Below are 25,363 nucleotides of genomic sequence, written 5' to 3'. Positions count from 1 at the left end.
TCCCTCTGCACAGGCGCCTTTTGAATCTGTTTCCCATTTAAATAATAATTTGCCCTTTTATTTTTCCAGCCAAAATGGATAACCTTGCATTTATCCACATTAAACTTCATCTGCCAGACTCTAGCCCATTCCCCTGTCAATATCCATTTGTAAACTTTTTATCTTCTCATTGCAGCCTGCTTTCCCGCCTATTTTCATGTCTTCAGCAATTTTCGCTATGTTACACTCTGTCCCTGCTTGGAAATCATTGATGTAGATTGTAAATAGTTATAGTCCAAGAACTGAACCCTGCGGGACCCCACGAGTTACAGATTGCCAACTGGAGAAGGACCATTTATCCCAACGCTCTGCTTTCTGTCAGTGAGCCAATCCTCCATCCAAGCCATTTTAGCATTTTTGATATTGTACTTAGTCACATTTTGTTGGTGTTTGAAGTTCTTCCAATCCTTCACGCTGCCACTAACTTTAGCAGTATTATATGCCTTCGTTTTTGCCCTTATGTTATCCTTGATTTCCTTATTATGCCATGGATGATTTTTCACCCTTTTGCAGTTCCTCTTCCACGTAGAAATATACCTTAGTTGAGATGTCTTTAAGTACAGAAGGAGGCCATTCGGCCCATCGAGCCTGTACCAACCACAATCCCACCCAGGCTCTATTCCCGGAAACCCACACATTTACCCTGCTAATCCCCTGACACTAGGGTCAATTTAGCATGGCCAATCAACCTAACCCGCACACCTTTGGAGTATGGGAGGAAACCAGAGCACCCGGAAGAAACCCATGAAAACACAGGGAGAATGTGCAAACTCCACACAGGCAGTGACCCAAGGCCGGAATTGAACCTGGGACTCTGGCGCTGCGAGGTAGCAGTGCTAACCACTGTGCCACCGTGCCACCCACTTGGGCCAACTCTTTCCTGAGGCCTGCGTAATTATTCTTGCCCAATGCTAAAACTCAAGTATGTGATTCTATCCTCTCACTTCCAATCTGAATTTGAAATTCTGTCATGCTGTGATCACTCCTTCCAAGTGGATCCTTAACTACAAGGACATTAATCAATCCTTCCTCATTAAATAATACCAAATCTAAAATAGCCAGTTCTCTCGTTGGCTCCATAACATGCTGCTCTAAGACACAGTCCTTGATACACTATGAATCCTTCCTCAAGGCTGCCAAGTTGATTAATCCAGTCAATATGTATGTTAAAATCACCCATAATTACCGCTGTGTCCTTTTCACAAACTCTCCTCATTTCCTAATTTATACAATGCCCTACTTTGAAAGTACTGTTCGGGGGCCTGTACATTACTCCTAGCAATGTTTTTCTTTCCTTCTTATTTTTACCCAGGCTGACTCAACATTTTGGCCTCCAATGCCATTGTCATTTCTGAATACAGCCTTGGTGTCATCCCTAACCAAGAGAGCAACTCCATCTCCTATTCCTTGTCATCTGTCCTTCCCGGAATACTGAATATCCTTGGACATTCTCTTGTAACCACATTTCAGTAATCCCCACCACGTTGTATCCGCCTGCTACTATTTGTGCTGTCAGTTCATTCATATTACAACAAATTTAGGGAAGGAAATTATGTGTCTAGAGTGCACTTATACCATAGTTTTACTCCAAGTAAATCTTGGAGCAAAATCACTTCACATTTGTCACAAGAGGTCAAATTACGACCATGGTCTATAAGTGTTTAAGCATAAATTAAGAGTTTTAATATAGTGCATTAGAGTATTAGTGTCACTGTTAATCTCATAAAACATAGACATGAAACACGAAATACTTAGTCCCCAAGGTAATATATTTCTGCAGATCTGCAAGGTTTCACACACACTAATTAAGGCGGTAATTGTCTACATTCATGCCCTCTGATGCTTTTCATAATCAAACAATTTTACAACTCCTTTTTAAAAGTATCTATTGAGTTGGACTATTTTTGAAGGAAGTCTACTGATCTAGTATTCGTGTGTGCATGTGCACAAAAACCTATTCTGCTTCTTTGGGTTTGATAGATATAGTTGATTGATCACTAACACCATGTATGTACCAAGGAGAATTTGGTTTCTGTTGTGCTAACAAAGAATGAAAGAGCTTGCATTTATATAGCATCTTTCATAACTGCAGGACATCCCAAACTCTACCAGATTGTTTTCCTTGAAGTGTGGTCACTTGCTTTGCAGGTAACTGTGCCACTTTATTTGTGCTCAGCATTGTCCTTCAAACAGTAAACTGATGTTGAGTGAGAGATGAATGTTGATCAGGATTTTGAAAGAACACTCCTTCTCTTTGAATAGCGCCATGGGATATTTTATGTTCATCTGAACAGGCAGACACTATTTAATGTCTCATCTGAAAGATGTAGCATCTCTAACAATGCAACACTCGCTCTGCACTGCACTGAAGTGTCAGCTTTGATTGTGTCTCATATCCAGGAGCGGGACTTGAACCCATGACCTGCTGATTCAATGCTACAAAATTGGCACTCAAAACTAATCCTAGTAGCACAAGGATAGTTACATTCTGGTTTATCTAATTATCTGTACATGCAATCCAGTATAATAATTCCTTAGTGTTGACAGCTTAGTTATTGCTAGGTCGTGATACATTAAAAATATATATGAAGAGCTAAAGAAAAACAGCACAAAGTGGATGTACTTTCAACCTGGAAGTACAGACATTTCTCGAAAAAAAATTACTGTTTTTCCTGTGCACTTATATTTCGTGATCCAATTCGCACTAGAACACAAAATTATCTAAATTAATGACCTCGCAATTACCTTGTGAGAACTGATCTGTGCAACATTGACGCAAAATGCCTTCCTGGCTCACTGCCACCTTGTATAAAATCAGCTCAATAATTTTCCCATTGTCTCTACAAAAAGCTCATTTGGCAAATTTTGACTAGCATAAACTAGCATTAATGCAATGTAACCGCAAAGGGTACTTTAGTGATTATGTGAATGATCTAGTAACGTAGCATCTAGTTCAGATCTCATCGTCACAGTTTGAGAATTTGAATTCAGTTCAACAATATCTAGAAATAAAAAAAATTCTGCTATTAGCAAAAGTGAAATGAAATTGTCAGATTGTTGTAACATAAAGCCCACTAGTTCAGTAATGTCCTTTAAGGAAAGAAGCCTTGTGTCGTTACCTTGTCTGATCTATATGTGGCTCCAGTCTCACATTAATATGGTTGACTCTGAACTGCCCTCTCAAGTGGCCTAACAAGTCAGTCAAACTACTATACGCCAGTGGTTCAAGGAGATGACCCATACAATACCACAGGGAATTTCATGTCGGGCAATAAAAGCCTAATGCTTACATCGGTGAGTGAAAGAAAACAGACTCGCAACTGTCTATTTTTTAAACCATATTAATGAAAGCAACTAGTTCTCAAATGGTTAAACAGAGATTGATGGGAAAATCAGAATTGTAATTCCTTATTTTTTGTTATGCATATAATTAGGAATAATTAGAATGCACTGATTCTCAGATAATGGCAGATCCCCTGGGGTTTGCACCTCTGATTTGCATCCAAAAGCTGAACTATAATTTCTCTCGTGATTTGTCACTCAGATCTATTAAATGCTTCTAAAATTACTCTAACAAGATGCATTCTTTTATAAAAGGCAATTAAGCTGTAATGTATTTTGTTCAAGTTTCATATACAATGACATTACCCAATGTCAGGACTGCTGCTTTATGGTGATTTTAATGAATCGGATGCCAATTTTATTACATAGCATTACCATATTTTACATAGAATTGTGGGCAGCACAGTGGCATAGTGTTTAGCACTACTGCCTCACAGCGCTAGAGACCCGGGTTTGATTCCCGACTTGGGCCACTGTCTGTGTGGAGTTTGCACATTCTCCCTGTGTCTGGGTGGGTTTCCTCCGGGTGCTCCGGTTTCCTCCCACAGTCCGAAAGACGTGCTGGTTAATTGCATTGACCCGAACAGGTACCAGAGTGTGGCAACTAGGAGAATTTCACAGTAACTTGATTGCAGTGTTAATGTAAGCCTGTCTTGTGACTAATGAATAAAGTTTACAGATTTTCTGTGTTTTTCAGGGATTGCTTTCTGTGATTTTTATTATGAGATTATAAGATTTTCAACAGTATTTTCAGAATCAGTTTCCACACTTTCACTTTTCTGCGAACTTCACAAACCTTGGCATCGCTGCTGCTGGTGAAAAAACAAAGTTCTCCTTTAAAAAATACTATAGAGTATGCCTTGGTGTCAATTGATTGTAAACTTAATATTACTAAGTGCTCATACTATTAAATTTGTTCTGCTGGGCTTGGAGTTATTTCACATAATTGGTCTGCCTGATTCCAGCTACACAAAGTGGAACCATGTTCCATTCCACACAGAATGTAAGAAAGAATGCTTTCTTATGCATCATACAGTGCAGAAGAGGCCCTTCGACCCATCGAGTCTGTACCGACACGCGAGAAACACCTGACCTCCCCCCAATCCCATTTACCAGCATTTGGCCCATAGCCTTGAATGTGATGACGTGTCAAGTGCTCACCAAGGTACTTTTTAAAGGATGTGAGGCAACCTGCCACTATCACCCTCCCAGGCAGCACATTCCAGACTGTCACCACCCTCTGAGTTAAAAAGATTTTCCTCACATTCCCCCTAAATATCCTGCCGCTCACCTTGAACTTGTGTCCCCGCGTGACTGACCCTTCAACTAAGAGGAACAGCTGCTCCTTATCCACTCTATTCATGCCCCTCATAATCTAGCCCACCTCGATCAGGTCACCCCTCAGTCTTCTCTGCTCCAATGAAAACAACCCAAACCTTTCCAACCTCTCTTCATAACTTAAATTTTCCATCCCAGGCAGCATCCTGGTGAATCTCCTCTATAGCCCCTGCAGTGCAATCATGTCTTTCCTATAATGTGGTGATCAGAACAGCACATAGTACTCTAGCTGTGGCCTCATCAAAGTTCTATACAATTCCAACACGACTTCTCTGCTTTTGTAATCTGTGCCTCGATCGATTTGCCTTTTTCACCACCTGATTTACATGCTGTTGCAACATGCTGTTGATCATGAGGAGAGACTGAGCAGATTGGGTTTGTATTCGTTGGAATTTAGAAGGCTGAGGGGGGATCTTATAGAGACCTATAAGATAATGAAGGGGCTGGATAGGGTAGAGATGGAGAGATTCTTTCCACTTAGAAAGGAAACTAGAACTAGAGGGCACAGCCTCAAAATAAAGGGGGGTCAGTTTAGGACAGAGTTGAGGAGGAACTTCTTCTCTCAGAGGGTGGTGAATCTCTGGAATTCTCTGCCCACTGAAGTGGTGGAGGCTACCTCGTTGAATATGTTTAAATCACGGATAGATGGATTCCTGATCGGTAAGGGAATTAGGGGTTATAGGGATCAGGCGGGTAAGTGGAACTGATCCACTTCAGATCAGCCATGATCTTATTGAATGGCGGGGCAGGCTCGAGGGGCTAGATGGCCTACTCCTGCTCCTATTTCTTATGTTCTTATGCCCTTCAGCCTTCAGAGATCTATGGACAAACATGCCAAAGTCCCTTTGTTCCACAGAACTTCTTAGTGTCATGTCGTTCATTGAATACTTCGTTGTCAATTACTTCTTCCAAATTGTATCACCTCACACTTTTCAAGATTAAATTATGCCATATCTGAAAACCAAAATTATCTGAAATCCAAAACGCGATCAGCCCAGAGGATTTTGGATAATGAACACTCAACTTGTAATATGTTGCATAATGAAATTCTAGCTACTCTAAAGACTAATGATTCAAAATACCACACAGTTCAAAATAAAGTGCCTGCAACTTATTGGCATGAATATTTTCCACTGAAGAAGTATAGTTTACTGATTTTTGGGGACTCAAATAATTAATACATAGGGAACTAATGCAACAATAGATTTGGAAATGATATGGCCAACACATTTTCTTAGAGCTACTGTATCTCAAAGTTTCACACTACACCACTGTGAAACAGGAAAGGAACTCCACTGGGACAAAAAAGACAAAAGCAAAACCAAATGACAAAGATAAAGACTGGAATTTTCCCACCCCGCCTGGCACGGGAATCGTAGCGGGCGGGTGGTGGACCATGCAAAGGTCTGTTGACCTTGGGCGGGACTTTCCGGTTTTGGGGGCGAGAGTGACCAGAAAATCCCGCCCAGAGGGTGAGTTGTGAAGTTTGTGTGAGCAGCTGGTCGGCTTAAAACATGGACTACCACAGCTGCCGCTTTCCTGAGATTTTACCATTTGGAGGAACAATAAAACGTATTATTTCTGTGGACTGGAGAGGCGGAGATGGAACCTAAACATGCGGTATTACTTAATACTTTAATTGTATGTTACTCAAGATGAGTTGCTGCTTTCACAAGATCTTAAAGTTAATTGTACACTGAAAAAGGTGCAGTCCTCAGATTTAAATTTATAGTATGCTATTATTAAATGTCAAAAGAAGTAAGATTGAGGCTATTAGATGATAATCAATGAAGGGCTGTATGAATGTACAAATTTTTCTAATACATGAGGTTAAATTATTTTTAAATAGCTCAGTTCCTCAAGCATTTCTAAAGGAAGTGGCCAATGAAGTCATTCTCACTTCAAACCAATTTGTCAGCACCTGGTCACTTTTCAAAAGATTATTTCTTACAATGAATGCCTTTACTTCCCAGTAGTACTTCAGCACTAACTCACTTGTGGCTATTGACTAAACCTTTTCAGGGCCGATTATAGGCTGAAACTCAGTTTAAAAAAATCACGAGATTCTGTTCCTTCTGAATGTATGCAAAAAAAATCATTTACTCAGGGTTAAGTTTCTCTAAGTCTACTGAAGCAGAAATGGCAAATTGTTACATAAAAGTATGACAATTCATGAATAGTTCTTAAAGGAAAAAATCTCAAATGAAACAGGTGCAGCAACCTTACAGCATACCTTGTTTCCAGCCTAATCATTATCAGTCCAAACATTTTTGGCTATAGGGCATTTGACCAAGTTTGACAGCATGGGCATTTACTGTTAAGAACGTCGAAAAGATGCTAGACTGAGCCAATACAAGACCCATGTTTCACAACTTTGTAACTGCACAACTTTGTTGATTTGCTTGTATGAGTCCACTTTATGATAAATTGTGTCTGTGTGGTATTTTGCCAATGTGCTCAAATTGCTTGCATTTGTGTATGTATGGAATTGCATAGGTTTACAAATGCATGTAATAAATACACACTACTCAGAGACAGGTCATTCAGCCCAACCAGCTTGTGTAACAATTTATCCAACCCACACAAGTAAATAATGTTAACCACATTTTACCGCCCTGTTCCTTTGTGCATTTTGCATTCAACCACCTATCCAATATAATCTTTAAAGTTGGCATTACTTCCACTGCATTTCCTCCGTTTGCATCCTCAAACCCTTCTGAACTCTGTCATACGTAATCATCCTTTTCAAATCCATGCTGATTGTTTCTAATTATTTTCTAAAAACAAGATCATTTTATTCCTGCCACAGATCGACTACTTATCATCTGTAGTAACCCAGATTATCTCTATCGCCTTTCTTTAAAAATGCCATTCCGGGTCACACTCAGTAAAGGCCTTGTAATTCTGAAGTCTTAGCAATTTGCTTCTGCCTCCTCCTTGGGATCCTAGGTTGCATCCCATCAGCCCTGGTGCTTTTACTTCCCAACTAATTTGCCTAAAATTGTCCTTTTAGCAGTTATCTTATTCAGGGTGCACCTCCTCACCAAATTCCTTCTGTTTAGTGTATTTGGGGATGATTTGAATCAAAACAACTGAGGCTGAATTTTTCAGACATGTTGTAGACATTGTGACAGAGCACAGGAAAGGGTGACTGGCAGTGTGACATGCTAATGGCTGGCATATTCGGTGGAAGCTGGAAAAAAGAAGAAGGAAGTACTCTAATCATTTAAAAATACGTCAAAGTGCACCCATTCATTCAGGAAATGTATTGAATGAAAGCTGGGCCATACGTCCAGTTTTATATTTTCAGTTTGGACACATATTGTGTTTGTGGATTTCAGCAAATCAGTATAAAGATTGCTACAGTGGGCTATAGTCTCTCTCAGGTGGAAGGAGGGAAGTTCAGATAATCAGTCTCAGTTGTGATATCCTCTTTCCCATTAAAAGTTGGATTCAGAACCTTGCATTAAGTTGATCTTTCTCTGCATCCCGGCTATGACTGTAACACTACATTCTCCACTCTCTCGTTTCCTTCTCTATGAACGGTATGTTTGTCTATATAGCACGCAAGAAACAACACTTTTCACTGTATACTAATACATGTGACAATAATAAATCAAATCAAAATCAACCTGCTGATACCCACCACCAATGCTCGCGGATGAATAACATCCCTCTACACAAGGTTTCACAGAGTGTGTGGAAATGTGTGGAACACTACGCCTCGAGGAGACAATACTGTTAGAACAACTGGAGAAAAATAGTGATTTAAAAAGAATGTTTATTGAAGAAAGGAATAAAATTAGGATTACATGCTGCAGAGGGGACTGATGTATAGAAAAAGAGAGGTCCAGAGTAAATATAAATCAAGGGATATTAAGGAATAATTTAGTTATCTCCATTTGCCACGTACAGAATGATTTGGATAGAGAGCATAAGGTCCAAATTTGCAGATGATTCTAAAATAGGCGAAATTGTAAGAAATTCAGAGGATTGAAAGGAGCTGAAAGAGGATTTTGATAATTTTTTAAAAATGTATTCTTTCACGGAATGTGGGCATCACTGGCTAGGTGGTTCCACAATCAGCGGATCAGATCTAAACTCTGTAACCCTGCCACATCGAGCCGTGAATGGTGGTGGACAATTGAACAACTCACTGAAGGTGGAGGCTCCACAACTGTCCCCATCCTCAATGATGGGGACTCTCAGCACATCAGCACAAAAGATAGGCGGAGGCACTTGCAACAATCTTCAGCCAGAAATGCCGAGTGGAACATCCATCTTGACCTCCTCCGTAGCCCCAGCCTCACAGATACGAGTCTTCAGCCAATTCGATTCACTTCATGGGATATCAAGGAAGAGCTGAAGGTACTGGATATTGCAAAGGCTATGGGTCCTGACAATATTCCAACAATAATACTAAAAACTTGTGCTCCAGAACTTGCTGTGCTCCTAGCCAAACTGTTCCAGTGTAGCTACAACACTGACATGTACCTGGCAATGTGGAAAATTGTCCAGGTATGTGCTGTATCCCAAAACAGGAGAAATCCAACCCAGCCAATTACCGCCATATGTGTCTACTCTCCATCATCAGTAAAGTGATGAAAGGGGTCATCAACAGTGCTATCAAACAGCACTTGTTAGCAATAATCTGCTCACTGATGCTCAGTTTAGGTTCCACCAGGGTCACTCAGCTCCTGACCTCATTACAGCCTTGGTTCAAGAATGGACAATATAACTGAATTCTAAAGGTGAGGTGAGAGTGACTGCCCTTGACATCAAGACAACATTTGACTGAGTTGGCATCAAGGAGCCCTAACAAAACTGGTGTCAATGGAAATCTGAGGCAAAACTCTCGCTGGTTGGAATCATACTTGGCACAAAGAAAAATGGTTGTGGTTTTTGGAGGTTAAGCATCTCAGCTCCAGGATATCACTGCACGAGTTCTTCGGGGGAATGTCCTAGGCCCAACCATCTTCAGCTGCTTCATCATAAGATCAGAAGTGGGGATGTTCGCTGATGATTGCACAATGTTCAGCACCATTCACAACTCTGCAGATACTGAAGCAGTTCCCCAAGTCCTTTGCTTTAACTTTTATTTATTTTCGTTCAGGGCACCATGATCTCTAGAAAGCTGACTTGACAGGGTAGATACCAAGTGTTTCCTCTTGAAACAGGGGACACCGTCTAATAATAAGAGGTCTCTCATTTGAGATGGAGATGAGGAGAATTTATTTCTCCCAGAGGTCTCTGGAGTTTTCTTCCCCAGGAAGCAGTGGAGGCTGAGTAATTGAATTTATTCAAGGCTGAGTTAGATTGATTTTGGATAGAGAAGGGAGTTGAAGGTTATCGGGGGCAGATAGGAAAGTGCAGTTAAGACCACAGCCAGATTAGCCATGGTCTTATCTTATGGTTGAGCATGCTGAAGGGCCAAATTATCTACTCCTGCTCCTATGTTCCATGTGTCCCCGGTCACCATTTAAAGAAAAGATGTTGCAGAGATTAGATTGCTGTTTGAAGGGAAGTGAAATAAATGGATATGGGTGAAGGATGAATGCAAAAGATTCGGACTGCTATTCCTGGAGAGTCATCAAGACAGTCTGTTTCTATGTTGTGATTTCCATGTAAAAAAATGTTTAAAACGGAAAACAGATGACTGGTTCTAAGATGGATAGATATATTGTTTAAATATGTTTAATTTTTTGGAAGTTAGTGCTTTATTTATTGGTAGTTTACAAAATTAATTTGTTACAGTAATACAGCCATTTGGAATGAGATGGGGAAATATGGGATGGGATTCTCTGGCCATTCATGCCAGTGGAATTCTCCAGTCCCGCTGCAGCAAAAGGAGGTTTGCTGAGCGCCAAATTCTCCATCCTCGCTGGCGGCAGCAGCGGGGTGTGAACGACCGGTGAATTCTGGCTGTGTTTTCTCAAACAATTATAGATCTTTGGAATTCTGTACCCCAATGGGCTGTGGATGGTTAGTCATTGAAATTGTTCAAGACACAGATCGATATTTTTTGGATATTAGGGGAATTAAGAGAAATGCGGATAGTGCGGGAAGGTAGAATTGAATTGCAAATCAGCTATGATTGTATTAAATGGCAGACCCGGCACAAAAGGCTAAATGGTCCACTCCCATTTCTTATATTCCTATGTTGTTACTATATTTGAATTGTTTTATTACATTTGAGTAGTCTTAATGCTATCAAAAGATCTATTTGAACATCAAAGATTATGAGGGCAAAACCAAAACAAAAAACTGGGGAATCTTGGAAATACAAATACAATTACTTGTCTCTGCCATAAACCAAAGGGCCCGATTTTACCATCAAGTTGCGCCCGTTTATGGGCGTGAAAACTTGGTAAAGTCGGGTGTGAGGCGAGTAGCGCGATTTGCACCCACCTCCGCGCCGGTTCCCCCTTTACCAAGGCCCGAAAATGGCCGCGATCGAGACCGCACCCGAAACAGGCCCAACGGCCATTTTAATGCATTTGCATGCATTTAAATTGATTTAATGGGCTGCATGATCAACCTTACCGGCACTTCCCCCTTTACCACCGCGTTTGCCCATCCAGAATCAGCGCGGAACAGACATACTCTACAAAAGTCTGATTCAGACGCTCCAGTTAGTAAGGAGGTAAGTGCTGAGCGTCTGATGGCTCTCTGCTTGAGATCAGTGTTGGGGGTGGGGGGGGTGGGAGTTGAAACACTCCCAGTTTCAAGTCCACCCAGCACTTAGAATCAAAATGGTAAAACAGGGCCCAAAGAGTTAAACTCTACAGTTTGATGCAGCCCTTCACCCAGTTCCAAGTCAACCACCCATTGTGAGTCAACAAGCCTTCCTATGAAACAAAAGATGAAAATAATCACCAGGCAAACATAAAAGGTGCCCTTCTAATCATACTTCAATCTTTCCAAAGACATCAGTGCTCTTTAAGCCATTTGCGTCTGGTTTGACACCTTCAGCAGCAATTACGAATGATAGGTCCGGTCATCCAGCTGCCATAATTTGATCCATAAAAGATTTAGAGGATAGTCATTATATTTATAACTAAATTAAGAGTTGACAGAAATAGAAAGCTGAACTTTCACTACTGAGATCAGAAACAGAAGCCATTTGTTTTGAGTCAAAAACCTGCCTCAGTGGGTGAGCACATAATTGGCATGGAGGTGGATTCCCAGTCTAATTAAGAGCAGAGGCGGGTCAAAGAAGTACCCAACCACAAGGTAAATTACCAGGAGGGCACCTCAACAAGAAGATGTCCTCGAGGCCACTTAGAAAAAATTAATAAAAAAATACAAAGGCAGCCACATTTGTAGGGGAACACTATACGTGATGATCTTTGGCTGTACCCCAACCAGGCAGGCAGTTGAATTGCCACCAGTTGAATTGCCTCCCATTCCAACCCCCAATCTCATGTCCTCGGGAAACTGGGGGATGACTGGAAAATCCATCTTTAAAAAGGCTCTTAAATGAGCTTAACTGTTTGCCAGCCCCGCTGGGGTGGGTAGCCTTCCCAGGCCCTGAATCCACTTTCTCCAAAATAGCTGGCGGCAGGAACAATAGCCCAATACTGGCATGGCAGCTGGCACCGTTTTTTTTTCAAGCTTCACTCCCACACCTCAATTCGGTGGGGAGTGGGAGGGTGGTGGAAGGGGCTGGGGTGACACAAAATTCAGCCGATAGAATATTCAAGTGCACTGTGAGTTATGTTACTGAAATGTTCTGGCTTTCAGTTACCAATACCAGTGAACCTTTGACCACTCCATCCCCTTGGAAAAAGGGCAATGGCATTAATAAGTAACAGCCAATATAGCACAAAGTATTTTCCTTTACCAAATGGATGACTTTAAACCATTTCAAATGTAGTAGCTAAAAAGTTCAGCAAGTGTTCAGTGCTGTGGGCAAACTACAGTAATTCTACTGATTCTTTGTACAATCAGGTTGAGGGCACAGTGGTTAGCACTGCTGTTGACGACACCAGGGACCCAGGTTCAATTCCCGGTTCAGGTCACTGTCTGTATGGAGTTTGCATGTTCTCCCCATGTGGTTTTCTCCGAGTACTCCGGTTTCCTCCCACAATCCGAAAGATGTGCTGGTTAGGTGCTTTGGCCATGTTAAATTCTCCCTCAGTGTACCCGAACAGGCACCGGAATGTGGCGACTTGGGGACTTTCACAGTAACTTCATTGCAGTGTTAATGTGAGCCTACTTGTGACTAATAAATAAACTTTTACTTTATTTTTACTATTAAAATTCCTCCTATGCGTTAAAATACTTGTTAAAGTACCATCAACTGCATTGTGACACTAGAGCATGAACTCACCATTCAATCGAAGTGGAACTACTCTGTTTAAAGAAATTCTCTTTGTACAAAGATCGACCTGGATGTCAAGTTCAGATCACACTGATGAACTACCCAATCATTTATAATTTCTGAACTTTTGTTGTGGGTAATCCTCATTGAATGAACATTCTGACTGAAATTCACTCTTGTACTAACCTGATCAGCATTTGTCTCCTTCTTGCCAGAATTACATTTCTGTAAAACTTCGCCTCCTTCACACTGAAGGAAGTTGCTATCGTTCTTGTGTTCCATATTATCACTGACAGTCCATGGGGTGTGCATACTGGCAAGTGAGTGACTTTTATTTCCAGAACCCAGGGATAAGAGGCCATCACCATTCAGATCTGAATCCGCGCTGTCTGGCTCCACTTTATTATGAACTCCACTCCGTGGGGTTTCTCTTTTAAATCGCCTCATGGTAAGATAGTCCAAGAACACAAAACTATCCTGACACACAAAACTTTCAGTATCACAATGGCATTTGACAAGGTTGAATTGTGCTGTGAAGCCCAGGTAAACAGAGGAACAATTATTTAGTTCTCAATGGTTAAACTGCACACGGTGCTACACCCACTCCAAACATTGGCTAACAACTTCTTCTCATGCACTCTTTGCAGTTCAGTGAACTTTTTGCCGCACCAATAATCTTTGCGCACGGCACACCAAACTGAAAGCAGTTAGTTCACTGTATCTATTACAGACGAGGAGTGAAAAGCCTTGCGCAAATTTCCCTTCGTTTGTAATGTTAGCGTTGCTATTAGTAAACATTGTGAACTTGTGAAATCAGGGGAGACTGCCATTGGCACTGCTGTGCTCATTTTTGAACAGACTTGCTTGTTTTACAAATGCCCCCCTCTTTACCAATTTTTGGCCCATCCACGTTTCAGGTACTTACTCTTTCGCGATGAAAATTCTAACTTTTAGCTCAATTTCAACCCAATACTGTAAGCATTGTCAAACTGAGTTGAAATCATCTGAATTAAATCAACAGATTTTGTGTCAGAAAGCAGCACGAAAATTGTTTTTCATTTATCCTGCACTTCATGAAGCGAAACTCGATTTGAAATGCTCATCACTAAATCAAACACTTTCAATCAATTCAATCCTGGTGGCACAGTGAAAAGAGAATGCTTCTTAAGCAACTGAAAAAAGTAGGTTAGTAACAGCAGGTAGCAATTTGAGGAGTTCTTTAACATTCATTTTTATTGTTCTTTTATGTTCAAACAGAAAAGGTTAATTTGACTTAAGGAGCACAGAAAATTTAAATTCCTTCCTTTCGTTAAACACAGTACATTCATATGTCAAGCTTGGTAAAGAATAAACCCAGCAACTACAGCGCAATTTAACTGCAGTGGTGGGAAAGCTTTTGGAAGCAGTAATCCAGGACAAAATAACAGTCACTTGGGAAAGCCGGGATAGATTTGTCCGGGGCAAATAGTGTTTAACCAATTTGATTGAGTTTTCTGATGAAGTAATAGAGGGTGATGTATTTTCATGAAGATGTTTGATAAAGTGCCACATAAATGGCTTGTCAACAAAATGCAACCCATGGAATAAAAAGGAGAGTGGCAGCTTGACTGGGTGATGAGGAACAAAAGCCCCGAACTTCTGATCTCCGGGGTGTGGGATTGTACCCTAAGGATCGCTAATGAAATGGAAATTGTAATTTCAATATTTAAATCAGCTCCGTGCTGATTTCCAGCACGGAGCAGATGACTCCAAAAAACTTGGAGACAGGGATGCGCAGAGGCTGTGGCGCCCAGCAAGAATCCCGCTAAATGGCCTCCGCTGATGTCTCCTGGCCCGTTGCACTGCTAGGGCAGTGTAGCAGCCTGGGAGAATCGCCCCCAGGGACTTTTAAACTTACTTGGTATACAGCAGCTAATGCTGTGGGTGTTCCAAAAACACATGGGCCGGAACTCTATCACCTCGCCCGGCATGGAATTGGAGCTGGCAAGGGGCCGACAATGGAAATGCCCATTGACCTCGGGTGGGAATTTCCGGTCTTGCTCGAGCGAGGCTGTAAGATCCCGTCCATAGACTGCAGTGGTTCAAGAAGGCAGTACACTGCCACCTGCTCAAGGGCAGTTGGAATTGGCAATAAATGTTGGCCTAACCGGCAAAGCCCACATCCCATGAACCAATGTATAAAACATAACATATAAAAGGGAGTGTGGCTTCACTTCCCCAACACTAATGTCCTGCACAGGAAGGACTTGGGAACAAGGTAGGCTGCACATTGCTCACCAGGCCTGGATTGGAAGAGTGAGTGAGAAATGTGCAGCTTTCAACCTGGGTAAGCGAAAAAGGGCAGTGTGGCAATCGACCATGAATGCCACCTCCTGAAAGTTCTGGCCCATCAGTATTAGGACTGCTGCTTATATTAATCTATAGGAAGAAGTCTCAACATCAGGTTGAAGTCCAACAGGTTTATTTGGAATCATGAGCTTTCAGAGTGCTGCTCCTTCCTCAGGTGAGTGGAGAGTTGGGTTCACAAACACGGCATTTATGGACAGAGATGCAATTGCAAGATAATGGTTGGAATCTAAGTCTTTACAGGTAATCAAGTCTTTACAGGTATAGACCATGCGAGTGGAGAGAGGGATAATCACAGGTTAAAGAGGTGTGAATTGTCTCAAGCCAGAACAGTTAGTAGCATTTTGCAAGCCCAGGCCAAATGGTGGAGGTTACATGTAGTGTGGCATGAACCTAAGATTCCGGTTGAGGATGCCCTCATGCATGCAAAACTTAGGTATCACTTTCTGCTTGGCGATTCTGCGTTGTTCTGAGTCCTGAGGGCTGCCTTGAAGAACGCTTACCCGAAAATTGGAGGCTGAATGCCCTAGGCTGCTGAAGTGTTCCCTGACAGGAAGGGAACATCCCTGCCTCGTGATTGTCGTGCGGTGTCCGTTCATCCATTGTCGTAGCTTCTACATGGTCTCGCTGATGTACCATACCTTGGGACATTCTTTCCTGCAGCGTATGAGGTAGACAACGTTGGCCAAGTCACATGAGTATGTACCATGTACCTGGTGGGTGGTGTTCTCATGTGTGATGGTGGTATCCGTGTCGATGATCCGGCATGTCTTGCAGAGATTGCCGTGGTAGGGTTGTGTGGTGTCATGAACACAACTGTCTCCTCCACTGACCACCAGGGAGTCCAAAGAGGACAGTTTCGCTAGGCAGCTCCAGGTGTGTGGTTCAAGGTGTTGGGGATGATGGGGTGGGGGGTTGAGGGGGGTGTGGTGGTAGGGGGTGAGGGGGTGGGAGCAGGGGCCTCCTCCGGGATGGGGGTTGCAGCTGGCGTGTGTTAATGCTGAAGCCTTCAGTCTGTCTGTTTCAAAAAGCTTTCAGAACCCTGCATGAGTCTGTGTTGTAAAGGAAATGAAAACTGTTAGTGGCATGGGGCTCTGGGGATCTGTGGGTGGAGGGCTCGGGGAGAAGGGTGTGATGAGACTGAAGGAGGCCAGCCTAAGGGGCTGGTTGTATGAGGTGGGGGTTGCAGGTGGGCAAGCATTTAGAAATCATGGAGTGGCTGCCCAGGAGTCTTCGGTGTAAAGGCGTGACAGCAATGAGATCTCAGGATGACAAGGCCAGATTATGAACTATGCCGATTAGTGTTGGCAATCTCTGCATCAGAGAGTAATTGTGCTTTCTACCATTACTAAGATTCATGCTCGTCAAACTAATTGGCCATCATGAGTTAACCCTTAACAATGTCAACTGCCCACATTCTCAAAGTCAAGGAGAGGGGTGAAAACTCATGTATCAAAGATTAAAGGTTGGGTTCAGGGGATCGCGGAGGAATGAACAAAGAACAAAGGAAATTACAGCATAGCAACAGGCCCTTCGGCCCTCCAAACCTGCACCGACCATGCTGCCCGACAGAACAAAAACCATCTACCCTTCCGTGGACCATATCAAAGAACAAAAGAATGAAGAACAATACAGCACATATCCCTCTTTTCCCATCCTATTTATGTATTTGCCAAGACGCCCCTTAAAATTCATTGTCGTATCTGCTTCCACTAACTCCCCCGGCAGTTGCCCACCACCCTTTTGCCTCGTACAACTCCTTTAAACCTTGCCCCTCGCACCTCTACCTCCCCTGGCAGCGGGTTCCAGGCGCCCACCACCTTCTTGCCTTGTACATCTCCTTTAAACCTTGCCCCTCGCACCTTAAACTTATGCCCCTGAGTAATTGACTCTTCCACCCGGGGAAAAAGTTTCTAACTATCCATTCTGTCCATGCCTCTCATAATCTTGTAGACTTCTATCAGGTCGCCCCTCAACCTCTGTCGTTCCAGTGAGAACACACCAAGTTTCTCCAACTCCTCCTCATAGCTGATTCCCTCCATACCAGGCAACATCCTGCTACATCTTTTCTGTACCCTCTCCAAAGCCTCCACATCCTTCTGGTAAAGTGGCGACCAGAATTGAACACTATATTCCAAGTGCAGCCTAACTGAGGTTCTATAAAGCTGCAACATGACTTGCTAATTTTTAAACTCAATGCTTCGGCTGATAAAGGCAAGCGTGTCGTATGCCTTATTGACTACCTTCTCCACCTGCGTTGCCACTTTCAGTGACCTGTGTACTTGTACACCTAGATCCCTCTCCCTATCCATACTCTTATGGGTTTGGCCTTTTATTGTACATTTCCCAAGTGTTTTAGACCTTCCAAAATGCATTACCTCACATTTAGAATCATAGAATCCCTACAGTACAAAAGGAGGCCATTGAATCCATTGAGTTTGTACTGACCACAATCCCACCCAGACCCTATCCCCATAACCCCATGCATTTACCCTAGCTAGTCCCCTGACACTAAGGGGCAATTTACATGGCCAATCCATCTTTGTATGTTCGGTCAATCACCCAAGCACTCTGGAAAAAACAAACATTTACAGAAGTTTAGAAACATTCCATATGTGAATTCTCCAATGTCACTTGTCCGGATTAAACTCCATCTGCCATCTCTCCATCCAAGTCTCCAACCGATCTATATCCTGCTGTATCCTCCAACAGTCCTCATTGCTATCCACAATTCCACCAACCTTTGTGTCATTCGCAAACTTACTAATCAAACTTAATAAGTAGTCTCACAACCCCAGGTTAAAGTCCAACAGGTTTATTTGGTATCACGAGCTTTCAGAGCGCTGCTCCTTCATTCCCCTCCCCCCAAGACATTTGTGACCCCCCCACCTGATGAAAGAGTAGTGCTCCGAAAGCTCATGATACCAAATAAACCTGTTGGACTTTAACCTGGTATTGTGAGACTACTTACTGTGCCCACCCCAGTCCAATACCAGCATCTCCACATCATAATCAAACCTAATCAAACATTTTCCTCCAAATCATTTATATATATCACAAACAGCAAAGGTCCCAGCACTGATCCCTGAGGAACGCCACTAGTCACAGCCCTCCATTCAGAAACACACCTTTCCATTGCTACCCTCTGTCTTCTATGACTGAGCCAGTTCTGCATCCAAGTTGCCAGCTCACCTCTGATCCCGTGCGACTTCTTCTTCTGTACCAGTCTGCCATGAGGGACCTTGTCAAAGGCCTTACTGAAGTCCATGTAGACAACATCCACTGCCCTACTCTCATCAATCATCTTCATCACTTCCTCGAAAAACTCGATCAAGTTAGTGAGACACGGCCTCCCCTTCACAAAATCTCACTAATACGTCCACTTATTTCCAAGCGGGAGTAAATCCTGTCTCGAAGAATCCTCTCCAATAATTTCCCTGCCACTGATGTAAGGCTCACCGGCCTATAATTACCTGGATTATTCCTACTACCCTTTTTAAACAAGGAACAACATTGGCTATTCTCCAATCCTCTGGGACATCCCCTGTAGCCAATGAGGATATAAAGATTTCTCTCAAGGCCCCAGCGATTTCCTCCCTTGCCTCTCTTAGTATTCTGGGGTATATCCCATCAGGCCTCAGGACTTGTCTACCTTAATGTTTTTCAAGACCCCCAACACCTTTTTGATTTCAACATGACCCAAACTATCTGCACATCCTTCCCCAGACTCATCATCCAGGAAGGGGTTCCACTCACTTAATGTACAGCTGGTGTGTGACCACCAGATGAAGATCATGTACGTGTGTGCCCATGTTCCAGGGAACATTAATGATAGCTTCATTCTTGGCAGTCTCAAATCCCCGGGATATTTGAGGGTCATCCCAGGCTGCAGGGATGGCTCTTTGGGGACAAGAGACACCCGCTGAGGTCTTGGCTAATGACACCTGTGCGGAGGCCTGAGACTGAGGCAGAGTCCTGTTACACCGAGGCACACAGTGCCACCTGGTCTGTGATTGAGCAGTGTTTCAGCCTGCTTAAGATTCACTTCAGCTGCTTCGAGAAGCCTGGTGGGACCCTGCAGTACAGTCCCCAGAGGATCTCCCACATTGTAGTGTCTGCTGTACCCTCCATAACTTAGCTCAGCAGCGAGGTGACAAATCGATAAAGACCAGGAGAAGCGGAACATCTCCTCTGATGAGAATGAAGTCCAGGAGGGAGTGAAGGGAGAGGCTGAAGAGATGGATGATGGGGGCCAGGTTTCGCATGGGCAGGAGGACCAGGGATGCCCTCATCACTTCCCACTTCACACACTAGGACAACAATGTTGTCCAACAGCTCTAAAAGCACCCACAGCCACTCCCCCCCCCCACCCCCCCAAGACATTTGTGACCCCCTCTGCAACCAGGTCAGGAAGTCCACATGAAAAACATCTCATCAGGGTGCTCGGCCTGGGGCGTCTTTGTGTATGCCTAGCTTGTCAATACAGAAGGGTGATGACAACTTGAAGTGAGGAAAGGCCTGATGCTCTTCAACTTTTGCTTACGTCTGACTCCCATGCTGACTCCCCGGCTAATGTGTGAGTGAGGGTCAGGGCTTCATCCCTTTGTCCTGTAGCTCTAGTGTGGGGGGGAAAAGGGGTAGGTTTACTGATTAGTGGCAGAGTCCTTCCAGGATGTATGCTACTCTCACTTTGAGTGGGCCTAACCATTTTGCTTAAATTGAGGGCCTATGAGAAAAGCTGTGTCCTGATGGGGTGAGGACATATCCCAGTGGGAGGAGGGTCAAAGACAGCGAGGCCTTATGATTGTAAACAACAAGAGATCTTAATAAGGTGACATGTGCTGTGGCAACAAATGATTTTGACCCCCTACTATCTGCGCCTAAACTTCACCCGTGCCCACTCTGTGCACCTACAATTCCTTCATCTTGCAAGCCCTCTCACTATGTCAGATGTGGAGGTGGCCTGCTGCTTTCCCCCTGTTGCCTGAGATGCCCTTGGCAGGCGCCCTCTGGAGAGCTGGGACCTTGAGGCCCCTGGCCTACTTTCAGGGGGCAATGACATTGCTGCTTCACCCTGTTCTGCTCACTGCCCCTGAGAAGCGCCGGTATCAGGAAAGGGGGGAATTCAACTCGCTGGTTCCTCCCAGGTCTCCTGGTTAAAGGCCCCAGGGTGTGCTTCAGTGCTTCTTCCTCCCTCCAGTTACTCATAGGCCCTTGAGTTACTCCGTGGGATGGAGGGACAGCTGGAGTGAGCTCCAGAAGCCTCAACGCCATCTGGTGCTGCCAGTGCTGGAGACCAGTCAGTGTCTGCACCATGGTGTCAAACCCTTCAGTCATGGTCCTCAGGGACTGAGCCATGCCTCCGAGTTCTCCAGCCATGGCTCCAATGTCTTGCCCCAGGCTTTCCATTGCAGCCGCCACTCTTGCATTGTTGGCCTGGGTGCCACTCAGCGCCGGCAACATTTTCTGTGACAGAAGGCTTTGGGACTCATTCATTCGGCCTTGCAGTCGTGGGAATGTCATTGATAATCCCTCCTGGTTCTGCCTTTGCATCTCTAACAGCTGAGGGACAAATGTGTCCAGAGGCACGGCATCTGCCTGGGCACAGCTGTGTCTGTGGTCCAGCAGACCTCTGACTGTCTGACCTCTGAGATGTGCAACTTGGTGGTAAGAAAACTGGTGCACATGAAACGCTAAAAAGCTAGGTTTTTAAAAAATTGATTAGCTGAAGCAGAAGCACTTTAAATTAGACTGTGGCCTTTTCACCACTGGAATAGGTAGTTGATCTGAGCACGTTGCCAGTCACAAAGTCCAAATCCACCCTAGGATACCTTACATTTCAGTGGTGTATCCATACTGCCCAACACCTAACTATACTAACAGCTTATTATCTGATGGTTTAATAATAGTAACCCCTTGTGATCTGCACCAGATATTCCTGTCTGAACACATGCTCCTTCAGCACAAACAAACATTTCATAGGACAAGGTCAGAGATAAATCATTAAACAACTTCATGGCACAATGAGTGAATGTACAGAACAGATGTGAGTAGATTCAATTAGCAAGCTGTTTCGATTAGTTCAATCAGTATACTTTGTCATCATGCAATTACACAAAATAATGAGCTCATTACTCTTCCCCACATCAGCTGACAACTGGCTTAACTTAAAAGTAATCTCCAACTACTCCACATAGCATTCTAACCTCCTGTTCATAACTTAACCATCCATATCTCTTATCAGTCGGAGTGTTTTTTTCCTATGGCTCTGTGACTAAGCAAAAGTTTGTCACAAGATTCATTTCAATGTTGAAATGAGACCCGCGCTTGCCTTAGACAGCCGAAGGGTACACAATGCTGGTAAATTTAGCAGTGGCGCAAATACCAGATTAGATCGATCCTGGGCACGACAATATACATCATTATACGTCTGATTTAGATCCAAAAATAGGATAAAACTCATTCCAATTTCTGGTCTAATGTCTTTTTTAAAATCCATTTGCAAGATTTAGGCATTGCTGGCAATTCATTTATTGCCCATCCCCAATTATCCTTGAGAATGGTAGTAGCGAGCCACTTTCTTGAGCCACTGTAGTTCGTATGATGAAGCTACTTCCACAGAGGTGTTTGGGTAGCAAGTTCCAGGAATGATGAAGGAATCACCAGAACATTTCCAAGTCAGGCTGGTGTTTAATTTGGAATATTGGTAATGTTTTCATGCACTTCCTGCCCTTTGGTCTATTGCATTCGCTGCTCCCAATGTGGTCTCCTCTATATCGGAGAGACCAAGCGTAGACTGGATGATCACTTTGCTGTCTGTGCGCAATCAGGCCCCTGACCTTCCAGTTGCTTGCCATTTTAACACATGATCCTGCTCCCACGCCCACATGTCTGTCCTTGGCTTGCTGCAATGTTCCAGTGAAGCTCAACGCAAACTTGGGGAACAGCATCTCATCTTCCGGCTAGGCACTTTACGGCTTTCCGGTCTCAACATCGAATTCAACAACTTCAGATGATTAGCTCTACCCGACCTCGACCCCCTTTGTTTTCATTTTATTTAATGTTTAACTTCTCTCTACTTTTTATTTCTTTATTGTCCTTCTTTATTTCTCTTCCTCCCGCACTCTTTCCCCCTATTTTATCCTCCCTTTTCTTACCTTTTCTCCCCCTTCCCCCCACATCTTCATCTATCACAGTTTACCCTCTGATTTCAGCTTCTCTGCCGCTTGGCCATTCACACCTTCTATTCTCTTTATGGACTGCCATTGCCCTTGTTTTTGTGGCTATGACCCATCTTTCATCCCCTCACCCTACAGTATAAGTATCTTCCACTTTCTATGCCTTTTAGCTTTGACAAAGGGTCACCTGAACTCGAAATGTCAGCTCTTTTCCCTCCTTACAGATGCTGCCAGACCTGCTGAGATTTTCCAGCATTTTCTGTCCTTGTTCTTTTAGCGGACAGAGATCACAGGTTTGGGAAGTGCTTCTGAAGAAACTGTGGGCTGAAATTCTCCGGTCTCGCACACTACCAGCAAGAATGGAGAATTTGGCACTCAACCAAATCTCCATTCATAGCAGCAAGACCAGATAATCCCAGTCATGGGCCAGGTTGGAGAATTCTGGCCATGGGATGAGTTGCTTGTAGATGGTACATGCTGCAGCCACATTTGACATGGGGGTGGAGGAAGTGGTGGATGGGGTGGCAAATAGATAGGTGCTTTCTTCTGGATGGTGTTGCGCTCATATGTTGTTGGAGCTGTATTGCACCCAACCAAGAGGAAAGTATTCCATCAAAATTCTGACTTGTGCCTTATAAGTGGTATCTTAAGATAGAAGGGAGGCCATTGATGAAGCAGCTGAAGGTGGTTGGCCTTGAACACTACCCTGAAGAGCCTCTGTCGCAATGTCCTGTCTGAGATAGTGGTTTCCAACAACCACAACCATTTTCCTTTGCACTAGGTATGACTACAACTAGTGAAGAGTTTTTTTCCCTGATCCTCACAGGCTTCAATTTTGCAAGGGATTCTAGATCATACATTCAGTTAATGTGCCCTTGATATCAAGGACAACATTCACCTTTGGATTATAGCTCTTTTGTCTATGTTTAAACTAAGGCTGTCATAAGGCTTGTTACCACTGTAGTGACCTTCCATCACTTGGCTGATGATTGAGAGTAGTTTGATGGAGCAGTAATTGGCCAGATTGGATTTGTCCTGCTTTTTGTGGATGGGTTATACCTGGGCAATTTTCCATTTTTCCAAGTGGATAGAGTGCTCTGGCTCTACTGGAACAGCTTGGCTGTAGCCTTTGCCATATCCAGTACACTCAGCCATTTCCTGAGTGAATCGGCTGAAGATTGGCATCCATGATGGTGGGGAACTCAGGAGGAGACTGAGATAGATCATACACCAGGACTTCCTCACTCAACCATGAGCGTCAAACCAGATCACCAAACCTGTTTCAATGAGGAGTGTAGAGGAGCATGCTGGATGCAACTATAAAATAAGATGCCAAATTGTGAAGCTACAGCACAGGAGTACAGGCATGCTAAACGGCAGAACTAGCAAGCGCTAGCCAGAGCTAAATGATCCAAAAGCAATGGATCAGATCAAAGCTCTCCAATCCTACCACATTCAGTTGTGAATAGTGGTGGACAATTAAGCAACTAATGAGAGGAGGGGGCAGCTCCACATTGCTGTGGATTCAGAGTCACATGTAGCCCAAACTGAGTAATGACAGCATGTTTCCTTCCCTAATGACCAAATAAGTTTTTCCAACAATCAGGTAGTAGCTCCATTGATAAAATGACTTATATAAACTAGTTACTAGTTTGACACTGCTATCTGCTTTAGAGTGGTGTAAAATTGCAGCACTTGGCATCTGGCCAGCTCCATGAGGCTCTCATTATAAAAACTTACTTAAATCTATGTATAATAGGTTGCTAATCAATGCTTAAATAAATAATACATCTGTAATGCTACTGTAAAGGCAATTGCCTCACCGTCTCCTTACATTAGTACAGTTTTAAAACCAGCTCCACATGGGAGTGTTTCAATTTTAATTCAAGTTTTAATAAAGTCCACTTTGTACTGGTTACAGTTAATACAGTAGTCATGATGTGGAGATGCCGACGTTGGACTGGGGTAAGCACAGTAAGAAGTCTCACAACACCAGGTTAAAGTCCAACAGGTTTATTTGGTAGCAAATACCATAAGCTTTCGGAGCAATGCTCCTTCGTCAGATGGAGTGGTCTCTGTTCTCAAACAGGGCACAGACACAGAAATCAAATTACAGAATACTGATTGGAATGCAAATCTCTACAGCCAGCCAGGTCTTAAATGCACAGACAATGTGGGTGGAGGGAGCATTCAACACAGGTTAAAGAGATGCGTATTGTCTCCAGACAGTACAGCTTGTGAAATTGTGCAAGTCCAGGAGTCAAGCTGTGGGGGTTACTGATAATGTGACATAAATCCAACATCCCGGTTTAGACCGTCCTCATGTGTGCGAAACTTGGCTATCAGTTTCTGCTCAGTGACTCTGCGCTGTCGTGTGTCGTGAAGGTCGCCTTGGAAAACGCTTACCTGAAGATCCAAGGCTGAATGCCCGTGACTGCTGAAGTGCTCCCCCACAGGAAGAGAACAGTCTTGCCTGGTGATTGTCGAGCGGTGTTCATTCATCCGTTGTCGTAGCGTCTGCATGGTTTCCCCAATGTACCATGCCTCGGGACATCCTTTCTTGCAGCGTATCAGGTAGACAACGTTGGCCGAGTTGCAAGAGTAGGTACCATGTACCTGGTAGATGGTGTTCTCACGTGAGATGATGGCATCCGTGTTGATGATCCGGCACGTCTTGCAGAGGTTGCTGTGGCAGGGTTGTGTGGTGTCGTGGTCACTGTTCTCCTGAAGGCTGGGTAGTTTGCTGCGGACAATGGTCTGTTTGAGGTTGCGTGGTTGTTTGAAGGCAAGAAGTGGG

The 25,363-nt window shown here is 43.6% G+C and overlaps 1 protein-coding gene across 1 annotated transcript in view; it reads right to left on the bottom strand.

Moving 5' to 3' along the window:
- The window catches only part of atp7b (ATPase copper transporting beta), an 80,842-nt gene extending 67,261 nt beyond the window's left edge, over positions 1–13,581 (bottom strand). Inside the window, exon 1 of the mRNA XM_078222334.1 lies at positions 13,229–13,581. Coding sequence (XP_078078460.1) covers positions 13,229–13,489 — 261 coding nt within the window. The 5' untranslated portion in view covers positions 13,490–13,581. The remainder of the gene's footprint in view (positions 1–13,228) is intronic.
- Positions 13,582–25,363: the final 11,782 nt, after the last annotated feature.

Source organism: Mustelus asterias, chromosome 10 (assembly GCF_964213995.1).
Source record: "Mustelus asterias chromosome 10, sMusAst1.hap1.1, whole genome shotgun sequence".
NCBI classification, from domain to species: Eukaryota; Metazoa; Chordata; class Chondrichthyes; order Carcharhiniformes; family Triakidae; genus Mustelus; species Mustelus asterias.
Note: the sequence above shows the minus strand (reverse complement) of the source record. Positions and strands in the feature narration are given on the sequence as shown.